Genomic DNA, 15,761 nt, shown 5'->3' on the forward strand with positions numbered 1-15,761 from the left:
AGTTATAGCATAATTTGGCGTCCCTGTCATATGGAGAAAAACGTTCCCCCATTTTGCTTTAATATTAAGGATATAAAGTCATGGCTATCCAGTAAACACCAGACAGCTTGATGTCAAAAATATGCCTGTCACGGTAGCAAGCAAGTGACTATTCAGCTCAACATTCTTGCCAGTGTGCTAAAAGAGACAGCTCTTTCCAACTCTGCCCCAAACTTAGACAATTGAGTTTTGTGGCCAATATCACCATCATCAACCTCTTTCTCCTTCGACTCCGATTACTCCTCCAGTAACCGCTCCTTTCCTCATCTTCTTCTTCCTCCTCCATGGGAGTTTCTCCTTGTGGGACCCCGACAGCTATAGGATGGACAGAAAGATGCATTAGCTCTTCTTCCTCCATTGCTCTCTGCTGCATGAGCATTAGCGTATGTTCTAAGGTGCATATGAGGGGGATGAAGAGCTGCATAAATGGCAAAAGCTGCCACTTCCAAACTGGAAACAACACATGCCCCCTTCTGAAGCAGTCCAGTGCATGACAACATTGTTCACGGTTTTCTGCTTCTCATACAGATGATGTAGCTTGAGCAATGTTGAATTCCAGAGAGTTGGAACATCGCAGATTGAGTCATGTAATTGCAGACCCATCTCTCACTGCAAGTCAGGAGAGTGTTCCTCGCCAAATGAGAATGGCTAAACAGAGGGACATTGTCTTGGACATTGCTAGGATTTTGCGCAACCCAGTGAACCTTTTTAATAAGCCATGTCGGGAACATGTGTTATTTCCCCTCCAAGTACAGATCAGCCATGTTACGGCCATTGTCGCTGACCACCTTGCCCAGTTGGAGTCTGCTAGGTGACAGCAAGTGGGATGGTTGCTGGTCGATGTGCATTATCAACTGTTAATCTGTATCGCTACATGGTAACACTTGACTTAACACATTTGACAGGAAGAAGGATGAGGGGTCTTTGCTGCTGTTAACGACAGGAGCTTGTCCATGGAGGAGGGGCAGATGGCAGATAAGTACCTGCTGTGGGAGCCAGCCTGATATAATCATGGGCGGCTGTCAAAAAGACATGGCCATGTTGCATGGGGTGCTGCTTCTCCCCTCCCACAAAAAACATTGACGCAGTGGGCCAGGAATGAAATACTGTGTGTCTTTGCCTGTAAGAGCTGCTCCTGGTGTCAACCGCGGAGTCCAGGTTGCTGCACAACAAAAACCACAAAGACCTGCCGGATTCTCCTCCACGTGAGAGTACAAGGCACTGCTACAATGGTATGGCAGCAGCTGCACCACCAGCAATGTGGTCAGGTGGTGCTTTGGCTTGTATACAAGCTAATTGCTGGTTTAGAAAAGTGTTTTCATGGGCAAACTTGGCCGTTATAGAGGTCTCACGATGAAGCGGAGGACAAGGACGAGAAGGAATATTAGCATGATGAGAAGAAACTGGTGACAAGGGCAGTGTATTGCTTGGGGATGCGGGTTGGGTTCAACAAAGAGGAACAGGAGAAGGAGGACAGACTTGTTCTCAATGGGAATGCTGGTCAGTTTGCTGCAATTTACTGCAATAGAGCTCCGTTATCTGTGATTTTATTGGCATGCCTAGAGCTTATTTTATTCCTGCAGATCTTGGACTCTACCTTGGGGAGAAAAATGCTATACAGAAGTTACTCACACAGATCTAGAAGCAGCTGAGTTTATCTTAGCTTTGGCATGTTTTGGGCCTAACGAGTCCACAGTGTCAGTGGCATCGCCGGATCCTAAAACAGACATGGGCCTGGCTGTTCTTTGCAAGGTACATTGGGTCTACACTTTATTGCCGGGGCTGTCACCATCTCCCTCCTCCTCTGATGTTGTCTCCTCAGCATCTCTATCCGACTCCCAGGTCTTGTCAAGCACACATTCAGAGTCCACACCATCCCTGCCACTTTTATCAGACTGTGAGATATCATGATGTGCTCTTTTTTGCCCCCTCCCCTGCTATGAATTTGCCCTGACTGCCACTGTTTCTGCCCATAACGCCAATTTTGTGGATACAGGTGCCACTATTATTACTGTCAACACAGCTATGCATGGGTCCCTAGCCTCCTCCTGAACCTCTTTCTCAGTACAGCCCAAATGATGACTGCTCGAAGACAAGCCATTAGCAGGAAGACTCTCTTGACTGTCTGCTATAGGGAGTGGTGGGGTTTATTTGTTACTTCTTAGGCCTCTTTCACACGACAGTATGTCTTTTTCAGTGTTTTGCTGTCCGTTTTAAACAGATCCGTTGTTCCGTTTTTTGTTTCCGTTGTGTTTCCGTTTCCGTTCCGTTTTTCCGTTCCGTTTTTCCGTATGGCAAATACAGTATACAGTAATTTCATAGAAAAAATTGGGCTGGGCATAACATTTTCAATAGATCGATCCGCAAAAAACGGAACGGATACGGAAGACATACAGATGCACTTCCGTATGCATTGCATTTTTTTGCGAACCCATAGACTTTAATGGAGCCACGGAACGTGATTTGCGGCCAAATATAGGACATGTTCTATGTTAAAACGGAACGGAAAAACGGAAATACGGAAACGGAATGCATGCGGAGTACATTCCGTTTTTTTTGCGGAACCATTGAAATCAATGGTTCCGTATATGGACCGTATACGGACCGCAAAAAACGGCCCGCAAAATGGAAAAAAAAAACAGCCGTGTGAAAGAGGCCTTAGGAAAAAGGAAGGAGCCCTACAAGGAAGGGGTAATGTTGCGCTTTTCCAAAACCAGCAGGGACAACCTTGGACTATTACTACTACTTATGCTGCTACTACCCACATTCTGGATCTAGGTCTTTCATTTGGAATCCTTTCGTATTCCTGACATTTTTGGGCCTAAGTGTATGCAGTCACACAAAGTATGGAACAGTTTGAAAATCTGTTTTCTGGAACTTAAAGACAGGGAAGTGTAGTACAATTTCCAGATTCAGGAAAATGCTCTCTCTAGTGTAAAATAGAAGTTGTCAGCCTACTATGCAATTATTTTCCCCTCATCTTCACACCAACACTTGAACTGCTTATAGATGCACCAACACGGATTTCGGCCTAGCACATCACGTTATCACTTATGACTCAAAATGATAACATAAATGAGGAAAGCAAAACTAATAATTATTAGAGAGACATTAAAGGGGTTGTTTAGGCCATAAATATTGATGATCTATCATCAGGAGAGGTCATCAAAATCTAAACGACGGGGGTACAACACCCGGCACTCCTACAAACAGCTGTTTTAAAAGGACATGCAGGTCTATTCCTCTCACTATAAATTTTAAATTTAAATTCACTAGCAACTCCATCATAATATAAATGATACAAAATACCACTGAATATCAAGAACAAAGCAAACAACTACAGAGTGCTGCGGTTTCTCTTTTGCTTTCTCAATAACGGGGGTACTACAGGCTGGTACCCATCACTGCTGGCACCACCACTAGGTGAATATCTTTTCCTGTAAGTGCTGCTTTAACTTATTTCTATATTTGTGCTAATAACTGAGCCATATTCAACTCTATGATAAATCTGTCTGTTTTTTAGAATTCCCTACAGAAGTTAATGATATAGTTGCCCTCCCAAGTAGAGGTTGCAAATCTAACTATATAAAAAAAAAACCATTAAATCTTAAATGTTAGTAATCAGGTGTAAAAAAATAGGTTTAGATTTTTTTTTAAGGTATGACAGTCATGCACAAAATTATCAATGGCATAACAATTACACCATGAAAACTTACTGGAATGCCTGAACAAATTGAAAAGCATCTCCATGGTAGCCACCTGGTGGTCACACACAGAGATGATTCTAAACCTGTTATGGGCTTCAGGCTGTTATTTTGACCATTACAGATATGTTTTGTTCTGCTTTGTGATTGGTAGAGGTCTATAATTTATAGGTATATAAGGCATATACATTGAGCACTAATCTAGACAAGAAAACAATCTTCCAATACTGTAGCTATCTCTCAGTAACATGGCTGAGAAGATTTCTGTTCTTCTCCTGCTTTTTGTGGTGGGATCCGTGACGAGTGTTCCTCTATCCCCATCATTACAGGTAAGGTCATTTCTTATGTCTCCAGTAAAATTTGTATCTTCTCAGATGTCCTGACAGTCTCTGCACATGTTAGAAGGACAAAAGAAACATATTTGACTGTCCCATTCCTATGGAAGGATTTAGCAGAAATCTATGGATTGCTGTCAAATTAACCCCATTAAGATGGAGTTCTTTTTATACTATTATATTAATGGAAAAAAAATATTTTTCATGATTGGAATTGTAGTGTTACTAATGACTGCATGTGTTTCTTCTCTAGCTGTCCATACCTGGATTAAAGGAATATGGTAAGAGCTCCTCAGCTTTATTTGGGCTATACTTCAGTGTCTGTACCACTATTCTTCAAGTGTGTCTTTAGAGTCTGGTATTAGTTTTATTGGTATCATACAATTCTTAAAACATACTCAGGCATTTCTTATAAAAAACAGATTGCCTAACCCTGAGAGATGGTTATTTTCGTTTGTATAAAGATAAGGTTTTTGGTGCACTTTGGGCGGAGCCTTTCAGTTCAGTACATTATTGCTTCATCAGTAATACCTCCCAGTGTTGCCTTCTCTTGTCCAATTGACAAGCCCTAAGTCTTCAGAGTGGTTAGCGATGACACAGGGTAAGTCAAATGCAACGAAAGAAGTCGCCTCACCCACACTGCTCCAAAAACTTTAGTTGCATAGAAATGAACTATAGTTTTTTGTTAAAGATTCAGCATCACTTCTCATTCATTCATTTAAATTAGAGATAAGCGATTTTCCTAAATTTTGTTTTGGTTAAATTTGTTAGAACAGACTAAGAATTTTGATTCTGGTACAAATCATATTTACTTAGATCAAACATGTTTTAAAATGTCTGGAAAATGTCTCTGTCTCAAAAGGTTACACAAATGAATTTGAAGAAATTCTGATTCTACTGAATCAAAAAAATAATAATTCTGATCAAATTTCTATTCTAACAAATTGTTTTAATTATCTCTAATTTAAATATCTGCTCATTCTGAGTTTAGTAGCTATGTGGATGGTCCTATTGGTAATTGGTATCTCGGTATACACACTTATACAGGAAAGGTTCTCAGTCACTGATATGACTGACCACTTGGCTAATGAGCTCAAAGCAGAGAATTAAAATAATAATTTACAAATTTTGGTAAATCCTTTCCGACCAATCTGCTCAGACGCTCCTACTCTATAACATCCTGCCTGCAGATTGATTTCAGAAGCCAAGACCAGGCTTCTGAATCTTCTTTTAGCCTGACCCTGTAGTTTCATGCTTATTAGATTCAATCTCAGCGCTTGCGCAGTATAGGCTAATTGATCCTGGCTGGCCAAAAAGAACTATATTGCAAATTGCACAAAAAATTATCTTTATTCTGCCCATGAGAACTCAATATTTATTTTTTATTTCTTGTTTTACTCATCAATATACTCTCATTTACAATCAACAGAAAATACATTAAATGTGATCAAGAAAATTTCAAAATCAGGCCCGGGTAAGATGAGATCAAGTTTAATCAATCTGGTAATTTATCTTCAATAAAAGCTGAAGTGTCTTATTGTGTATTATAATGAATTTCAAAGGGATTGGATGTATAACACTCTTACATTCTTGGATTTATATTTCTATTATTTTTCCAATTTTTCAGTTACGTCTTAAAGTCACAGATTATTTAGGGTTTTTTTTCTGTGACTTTATTAGTCAAATAACAAATGGGGAAAATAATAGAACGATAAATCACAGACTGTTAGGAAGTTGAACTTCAAATCCTATTGATATAAATTGTAATACAGAATAAGAAAATTCTAATTCTGAGATTTTATTGAGTGGCAGTATTCTAATTGATATAAGAATTATAACGAATACTAATATTATACATTGCTGATAAATACATGACATGATTCCTTTATTATATACATGCTTTTAGATACAGATTCTAAGGCATCAGAAGAACCTGAAGGAACCTTTGCCAAGATAATCAAGGTCAACAAAGGTAACAGCTTATGTTCCCTGGTCAATAAAAGTCATGAGTTATAGACATTACGCATTTACATTAAGAAATAATTTTAGAATGTTTTTTAAAGAAAACCCTCTAATATAATTAGTCTGTTGTTGTTTTATAATTTGACATGGGGAAAGCCATAATCATTTCATTGTTACAAGAATCATGTGCTTAAAGAGAATGTCCACCAATTACAAGGGATTTGTGCCATAAATAGATAATTAATGTTATACATTAGTACATCAATCAATTTGCACTGACCCCTGCAATGGCCATGTCCATTACTTAGCTGTCATGTCAAAAGTGGGGTACCACAGGGGTTAGCATTGAAGAGATTATCATTAACATCAGGGTACAACAGAGGTTGGTATTGTAGAGGTCACTATTATTATATAGGTACCACAGAGGTTAGTATTGGAGAGGTCACTATTACTACATGGGTTCCACAGAGGTTAGTATTGGAGAGGTCACTATTACTAAATGGGTACCACACAGGTTAGTTTATTAGAGGTCACAATTATTATATGGGTACCAAAGGGGTTAATATTGGAGAGGTCACTATTACTATATGGGTACCACAGGGGTTAGAATCGGGTCCTATTCTTTTTACTATATTTATATAAGATCTCATAGAGGGACTGCATAGTAAAACATCAATTGTTATAGAAGACAACTAAGTGTGTAAAGTAATTAAGATAAAAGAGGACACTATACTGCTACAGATGAATCTGGAAGATAAGTTATAGGATTAGGCAGAGATGGAATCAAAGAGGTTTAACATTGATAAATGTACGGTTATGCAGATAGGAAGGGAAAATACCAGTCACCAGTACATACTAAATGGGAAAATAATTTTAAAACTGATACGGAACCTTAAGAGGGTTTTTGGCACTTTATAATATTGATGACCTATCCTAGGGGGTCGAACACACAACAAGCCTGCGATAGCTATAGTGGATATGGTAGTGGAAGGTATTGCTGGAACTACAGAGCACCAGCCATTGTTTTAGTGCATGGATCTGGTCACTGTAGACCCAGGGGTGAACCTAGTATTTCCGTTGCCTGAGGCAAAAACTGAAACAGGGCCCCCCTAATGTCAATTTGTTAACCTAACCCATTTGCCACAATGAAAGCAATCATTGCCCATGTCCCCTCCGCTGCCCCCCTTATGCCCCTACCTGGTGCTGCCTGAGGCCTCACCTGGCAACATTGGTGGTGCATCCCTGTGTAGACCTGCTACAACTTCAGTGAATTTGTCACCTGGATGGGTTCTACAACCTGATAAAATGCAGTATTCATATGTCACTATGTAAAATGCAATGGGACCACACAAACCTTAAGTCTCCAAACAAATCATTACAGAAACATTAAATAAACAGGCAATAGTTTGGCTCTGAAGCCGACAGAATTCTAAATATATCTATGAAGTATAATTTAGGCTGTAATTTACGATCATCACAAAGTATCCACCTAAGATGATTGCAAAACAGTCTTTCAAAGTAAATTGGTTCTTTTCACCATCATATATATATATTTTATGTTTTAACTATATTGTATATTAAAAACACGAAGAGCATATTAATGGACCTAATAGAGAATATGTTGAGAGAATATCTCTGTATGGAGTAGTTTTTAGAAACTAAACATATAACGGAATCAGATCTGCAGCAGTAGTATAAATGATACAAGTTCTATTATAAATTTTTAATCTTACTGTACTTTATAGAAAAAGTTGAACTTTGTGTTCAACCATTGACTCATCTTTCTGTGTTGTCCATGGGTCTAAAAGTCTAGATTAGACAACAAAGTGACCTGGATATTTGATTTGTAAATTAAAGGTATATACTGCATTTAAAATGTCACCATCTTCTTTATTTAGAAAATGACATAAACTTACATCAAGGTGACATGTTGGAAACAACTGGACGCAGCGCTACATCCTGCACAGGGTGCTTGTGGCCCAAATCTGCCAATGGGACGGTCAATGTGCCTTATTCGTTTGCCTCCAATTATAGTAAGTTTTTTTTCATGTCATATCTAACTTGGCCACCCTAACTGTTTGATGGTAGATTCATCATTGTATAATTGTTATTTTAACACCAGGTATTGGGAACCTCAACTTGTTTAAGACATCAATGGAGGAATTTGAAACCCTTACCTGTGTGAGGTTTGTGCCTCGGACAACGGAGAATGACTACCTCAATATTATGACTTCAAATGGGTAGGTTCTAGTATTGAGGCTTTTTTCAAGTTTAATTTACTAAAAGTGTCTGTATAATATTGTAATCTATGATTATTAGTGTGAAACAAGTGAAGAAATGGAAATCCATATCAACTATTGTGTGTGAAGCTTGGTTTACCTATACTAACTAAAAAGTGAATTCCATAATGGAGTCTTATTATTTCAGTCTTATCATTGGTATTTCACCTTGGGTGCACAATAGCAGTGTTTAAAATATGGTCTTTGATCATGGATTTTAAACATTTCAAGTATACCTTTTAGAGATTAAAAGCTAACAGTAAAGGTAGACTCAAAACATGTAAGTAGAGACCAGATTTCTATTATTATTTTGTGTCCGTGATTACACACCAGGCATGAAATATATACTGTATAAAAGATCCATTGTAGTAAGCCAGCCCAGCTAGTCCATGCATCAGATTGACTGGATTTTTTGAGGAATGAGTGAGCTGATCCAATTTTCTTCATCCTATTAGATGACTAGATTTAGTCACAGTTAAGAATATATTAACTAAGCTGAAGGAAACTGAAATTTACTGCTGACGACCTATGAAGTTATCAGTAAAATAATAGAAGTCAACTATGGTTTGTATTTGCACATAGTCATGAATGTATTACCCTACAACACGGTTTGTGAGCCTCTGTGTTAAAATCTGATGAGATGTTCCATCCCTCAATATTAACCACAATTACACCTAATTGTAGCACTGTTATAGAGGGAACCAATAAGTTTATTTGATGTGAATCAGAATATCAGTAATTACGTTGATGTTTTTCTTATGCTTTATTATTCTTTTGACAAATCTGTTGATTCTATTACAAATAATAATAATGTCCTATTTATATTCAGATGTGCATCATATGTGGGCCGGATAGGTGGAGGTCAGATGGTTGCACTAGATATGGGTGGCTGTATGTACAGAGGAATAATACAGCATGAGCTAAACCATGCCCTGGGGTTCTACCATGAGCATACAAGGAGTGACCGGGATAACTATGTCACCATCATGTACCAGTACATAGCACCAGGTAATTTCCTCGTGTTTTTTTTATTATTTTACTTTTTTTTTTTTTTCTTAGCAGATATAAATTTTGTGATACATGTGAACAGGGTTGTGGAAACTTCCTTTACCTGCATTGGATGCAGATTTCACATGGAATTAGGTGCAGAATCAATTCTGTAAATGAAATTCAACACACACGGACAAAGCCTTATAGAGATTCTTTGTCTTGTAGGTCACGTTATGAATTTTTATAAACAAAACACCAACAACCTTGGTCTTGAGTATGACTATAAATCAGTGATGCATTATAACAGGTAAGGTCATTAGCTCATTACTTGTTGGTAAAATTAATAATACATAGCAACTATAAAGACTAAAGTAAAATTCTGGAATATCCTTTTCTATGATGTATGATACTGTAAAATTTTGATGTTTCCACCTTATTTTTTCTATTTATCGGACAGTTTCGCTTTCTCAAACACTTCAGGACAACCCACCATTGTGACCATACCAGTCCCAAACATGTCAATTGGGCAAATAGATGGACTGAGTGTTCTAGATGTCTCTAAAATCAACCGGTTGTATCAATGCAGTAAGCTCTTGCAGGTCTACAGATTTCAAAAAGTTACATACAAGATCCATCACAGTCATTGATTAAGTTGTGTTTCCCCTTTCAGATGCCTGTGCTTATTTACTTAATGAGAAGAATGGAAGTCTAACCTCTGCCAACTACCCATCAGCCTACCCGAATAATGCCAGCTGTGTTTGGCTGATCAGAACACCATCAGATCAGGTACCGTAGTGAAAAGGCACAACTATTGACAAAGAACCAAAGCTCCTTATTTTTTGACATAAGACCATTTTTCCTCTATATATTCAATGTCTAGTATACCAGGAAGGAGATGTTATACCATGATAAATAGCCGTCCACAGTATGGAATAATCATTGATGTTAAGTTACAAACATAGAATGAATTATCCAACAGTTATTAGTAGAGATGAGGGAATCGATAATAACAAATTTCCCAGAACATCTGTGTTCAGGAGAATAGAAACATTTTCTAAGCTATCTATTTTGGATAGCTCGCTCAAAATGGTGGCCATCATTGTACAGGACAGAAGACAGAGAAAAAGATATCTGCTCTCAAAATAGAATACATTGCTTAAAGAGGACCTTTCACCGATTCTTACCCTATGAACTAAGTATACAGACATGTGGAGCGGCGCCCGGGGATCTCACTGCACTTACTATTATCCCCGGGCGCCGCTCCGTTCTCCTGCTATGCCCTCCGGTATCTCCGTTCCCTAAGTTATGGTAGGCGGAGTCTGCCCTAACGCTGGCCAATCGCATTGCAGAGCTCACAGCCTGGGAGAAAATAACCTCCCAGGCTGTGAGCTCTGCGCTGCGATTGGCCAGCGCTAGGGCAGACTCCGCCTACCATAACTTAGGGACTGGTATCTCCGCCTACTATAACTTAGTGAGCGGAGATACCGGAGGGCATAGCAGGAGAACGGAGCGGCGCCCGGGGATAACAGTAAGTGCAGTGAAATCCCCGGGCGCCGCTCTACATATCTGTATAGTTAGTTCATAGGGTAAGAATCGGTGAAAGGTCCTCTTTAATAAAAATAAAAAATAAAGCATTATGCTTGTTATTACTGGCTAACATCCATTTGCCAAAAGTCTTGTATGTCACCATCAATTTGACATTTCTAATCCTGTCTTGGCCTTCAAGAGCTTGAAAGAGATTTGATACAGTATTAGGAGACCACAGAGTGTTATACACAACCATGCCATATCAGGCACTTTGGAGTCGGTTTGATTCTATTTTATTAGGACCTGAAATTAATAATTTGTGTGAACAGAGCACCAAATTTTATTAAATTAGCAGCTATTGTCCTTTTATGAGTAGTTTTAGCATCAACTAATCCTATGTCATTATTAGTATCTATAGATGTGTTTAATTTTTCTAAAGACCCCTCACTATAACATTAGTTATCCAACTTTCATGATGTTTATGTTTCTTTACCTCGATGTTATAACAACCTTTAGCATTCTAGCTACTGTGAACCTTCAACTCCCAGCATGCAAAAATGCTTGGCTGTTCCCACAACTCCCATAGAAGTGACTGGAGCTTTCTGGGAGTTGTAGTTTCAGAACATCTGGAGTGCCAGAGGTTGCTGATCCCTGCTATAACACGTTAAAGTTTATTTGCTTTAACTAATCAACAGCCATCGGGTTATTGTGGTCTATCTACAATTAGGTTAAATAGCTCTTCGTTATTAATATTGGTGCTGACTCACACAACTGGTTTGATCGTTCTTTCTTTTCATTATTTCTTTAGGTTACATTGAACTTTGTTGCCTTTGATGTCCAGTCGTCACCCAATTGTATATCTGACTATATTAGGATTTATGATGGTCCCACTAAGAAAGATCCCCTGTTGTTGGACAGAACTTGTGGGACTGGGTTGATTCCTCAAATTATTGCCTCTACTAACCAGTTACTGGTTGAGTTTTCCAGTGACAGCAGTGTTGCTGGAGTAGGCTTTAAAGCCACATACAGCTCAGGTACACTATTACTTTCTAGAGTTTATAGTTTATCTTGGTATATTGTTTGTAACTTTTAATTTTAAAACTTAAAGTGGATACTTAATCAGAAAATGGCCTAATGTATGAATTAAGTTTATTTGTAATTTATTTTTGAAGTTTTAGTAACTTTTTTTCTATGTCACCAGCTATATTAAGCCAAATTATGCAGCTATCACTAAGTAATCATATAGAACTTCTTCCTCTTCTTTGAAGATCATTTTTTAGCGGTCAACTCATTATTACCCACATTTGACTACAATGACTATATCACTTATCTATGGATACTTTGAGATACACAATTTAAAATATGTGATCTTTAAAAGTAGCATTTATGGGCCCACTGAACCAAATAACATCTAAAAGGGTATCTCTGAAATCTTTAAGTACCATTGTAAAGTTTTAGCTACAAAGTATTTTTTATGGGGCTCAGTTTTTCTGAAAAAGGCTCAAAATTCTCAACAGCTAAAATCAAATATTGTTTTACATTTATTTCTCTTTTTATTCTTTAGACTTCCATTTTAAACGGAATGGACAACCAAATATAAAATAATTTGTGTATGAATATTGTACTTCAATAACGATATTAAACTATATTTTCCACAGTGCAATGTGGAGGAGCATTCTATGCACCAGAAAGAAACTTTACATCCCCTGGTTACCCCAATTCCTACGGCCCAAACATGAATTGCATCTACACCATTACAGCTCCTGTTGGAAAGAAGGTAAAGTATTCTTTTTTTTTAACTTGTCCAAAGCTTCTCCTAAAATATATATTTTTGTATTATTTCAGTTATCCTAGAATTTCTCTCTCTAATTTTATCTATATTTAGAAAATCATATCAGCGTGATTTTTACTAAATACAGAAATGATAATTTTATAAATACAAATTATATGAAAAATGTTGGAGTCTGATCACCTTGTGATATGATATTACAATCTACACTTTTGCTCTTTACAGATTTCCTTCATGGTTACTGATTTTCAGACAGAGAGTAGTCAGTACTGCCTCTATGACTATTTAGAGATCCTGGATGGGTCCACCTGGAAGGGTCCATTCTGTGGGAACTATAAAATCCCTTCCTTTACCTCTAAAGGCAATTCACTGTGGCTGAGATTTGTTAGTGATGGCAGAGATCAGTTTAGAGGCTTCCAGGCATCATATAAATTTTGTGAGTACTACAGCCTTGTCTTTATATTTTCTTAACAATTCACAGGACATTATACCTATAGGTGGACCATAAGAATGCCTTCACATGCTGCAGATTGAAAAAGAATTTCATGCACCTGAATAGAGTTTACATTTTATTTAAATTAATTGAACAGATTTTTAGCCTGCAACAAAATCTGCAGAATGTGAAGGTGCCCTAAAAGTACAGTCATGCAATCATCATAATCTTATCTTCAGGAAATATCATGATCTAGTCAACCAGCATGATATGTCATATAGTTCTTTTTAGAAGAAATTATAGAGGATGTTCTCTTTGGAGAATGTCTACTTGTTTGAAATCTCACTTGATAAGATGCAGATCACAAAACATTCCTCTACAATTAGCTATAATTAGTAGGGAAACCTACCAGTAAGTGTTTAGTTTCTCTGTAGTGCCACCATAGACAGTATCAGACTGGTCCAGAGGAAATTTCAGTGGGCCCGAGCTGTCATACTATAACGGGCCCTAAAAGTCCATTGAAAGTCCATTGTCTGCCTTTAGCGACAATAAATTCACACTAGGGTCTACTTCCTTGAATCAAAACCTATTTGAATTTATTGGTGTTATGAGGGTTTGGTCCCGATAATGGTTTTTCCCTGGTCAGCTCAAGGAGTCCTAGTCCAACCCTGACCATAGGACATATTGAGCATTACACAATACCCATTAATTGAAGGGCTTGTATGTGTAATGCAGGATAAACTGATCCCCCAGACATACGGATGTTTTTGCAAAAGCTCCCCATTATGGTAAAGAATTGAGAATCCTGCACAGAGGATCCTTCTTTGTTAATCTACAATTCACTAAAATCTATATGAATATAGACATGGATGGCTTCTTTAAAATATATTTTTCTTTGCCTATCCTTTGTTAGGGTTCTTCCATTAGGCAACTTCTGTCCAAACATGCAAGAATTGATGCTATGCAAGTTGCTCAACACTGCCTTCTTAACAACCCGAGACACACCTAGTAGGGAATAAATGATTGCTACTATGATTGTTTGCCCCCATTCAGTTTTCACATTGTTGGCAGCACATCCCCAGTTTATACACGACCATGTGCTGCCAAGTACTGTACGTGAAAGATGTGATCACCCTACAAGCAATCTTTTTTTTATTCCTAAAAATCGGCCTGTGTAGAGGTCCCCAGGACTTCAGGCAGTAATCTTATCACATTTTGAGCCATTGCTGGGACCTCCAATGATTTGCTGTTAAATGTGAGGTAATACAGTAAACAATGTTCAATTTTCTATTCCACGGCTGCTAAGAAGCATTACAGTTTTTATTGAATACAGTGGGCTTTCTGTGTAATAACTGAATCCAGAAAAATATGATCTTTGAACTGGTTTTCCACTGGCTAATAGATGAGGGTCCTGATGGCATCCCATTCCTCTTTTATGTCTGATTTTTAAAACTATGCTTTATATAATCAGACAAACCCCATTGTGCTAGAAATATTAAAAAAATAATTCTAATATTCTTATCGCTTCATTTCTGTTCTATTGATAATAACAATTAATACAGTGAATTGAATTTGACATTTTTATTAGTTTTTTAATCAATGACTTTTTTCTCTGCAGTGTAACTGGAAATCATCAGACACCGGAATACAGTGCACTGTTACTAGTTTATTCTACCTCCTCACTGAAGTTATATCTAAGTGATGTTCTCGACTTTCCTTTACTTTAGAAAATTGTACTTAATGGTAGTGTATAGACAATCCATATGACTTCTCTGTCCATTATATACATGCCTTCTAAAAAAAAGTCTTGCTAATAAAGTTTCTAATAAACTTATAATGGTAAATATCCAGTTATTTTAAGTGTACTAATACTGTATGTGTGATATTAGAGATAAGCAAATTTTTCAAAAATTCGATTTGGTCGGTTTGCCGAATTTTCTAAAAATATTTGATTCAATCCAAATTTATGTGTGATGAATCTCATTAAAAACAGCTATTTCCTGGCTGCAGAGAGCCTGTATAGTGGTGTAAAACACTGTTCCTTGCAGAAATACATATAGGGAGTCTGCTGTGGTAGTGAAACAATACTGTGAGTTAGTATGACACGCAGGTGACAGGCATCGCTCTTAGAATTACTGCACACTTCATGGGGCCAAAACTGACTAAATAACTCAAGTGTGAACTCAGCCTTACAGATCAATGCTAGCGCCAGGTATAAAGAAAAGTGCAAAGGCCCAAGATCCTAATATAGTGTTAAAAAGCGCACTCATTTTACATCGTCGTCAGCTGATTCCACATAGATTTCTACAGAACCTGTTCTATTAAACACTTATACAAGTAGAGCCCCCCTGACAGAATAGAGTAGGTGTCAGCAGTAAATTTGTGTTGACGTCACTGATTATTTTGCCCTTCCTCTGATCCACCAGAAAAATAACTTTACAAAAAAAGGATACTGTCTGTGGAGCATCCACCTTCACTCGGTCAGCATTTGGTCAGTAATCCATCAGTATTGCTAATGCCAAAAAACAGGAGTGGATCTAAAACAGAGATGACACGTAAATGGAATATTTGCATGTCTTCTGTGTTTTGTACCCACTCCTGCTTTTGGCTACAAAATCATAAGCCAATTCTGATGCAAAATAGGGACCATGTCATACAGGCCTTACAGCTGCTACAGAGACAGGATCCGTTGTGTGTCTCATT

At 37.7% G+C, this 15,761-nt stretch overlaps 1 protein-coding gene across 1 annotated transcript; it reads left to right on the top strand.

Moving 5' to 3' along the window:
* The first annotated feature begins 584 nt into the window (after window positions 1–584).
* LOC120981496 (embryonic protein UVS.2-like) lies at window positions 585–13,096 on the top strand. The gene is made up of 13 exons (XM_040411033.1): window positions 585–850; window positions 1,623–1,791; window positions 4,332–4,359; window positions 5,985–6,050; window positions 7,939–8,073; window positions 8,163–8,280; window positions 9,149–9,327; window positions 9,535–9,616; window positions 9,767–9,894; window positions 9,980–10,095; window positions 11,645–11,870; window positions 12,495–12,613; window positions 12,851–13,096. The coding sequence occupies exons 1-13, from the start codon at window positions 585–587 to the stop codon at window positions 13,094–13,096; spliced, it is 1,878 nt and encodes a 625-aa protein (XP_040266967.1).
* The last annotated feature ends 2,665 nt before the right edge of the window (window positions 13,097–15,761 follow it).

The sequence above is a fragment of the Bufo bufo genome, chromosome 11 (genome assembly GCF_905171765.1).
Source record: "Bufo bufo chromosome 11, aBufBuf1.1, whole genome shotgun sequence".
Taxonomy (NCBI): Eukaryota; Metazoa; Chordata; class Amphibia; order Anura; family Bufonidae; genus Bufo; species Bufo bufo.

Bases quoted from the DNA above. Each gene is read 5' to 3' on its own strand.
- LOC120981496 (XM_040411033.1), top strand. From the start codon at position 585: ATGTTGAATTCCAGAGAGTTGGAACATCGCAGATTGAGTCATGTAATT. The intron at 4,360-5,984 runs GTAAGAGCTCCT...ACATGCTTTTAG, and splicing joins ACCTGGATTAAAGGAATATG to ATACAGATTCTAAGGCATCA. The intron at 9,617-9,766 runs GTAAGGTCATTA...TTTATCGGACAG, and splicing joins TCAGTGATGCATTATAACAG to TTTCGCTTTCTCAAACACTT.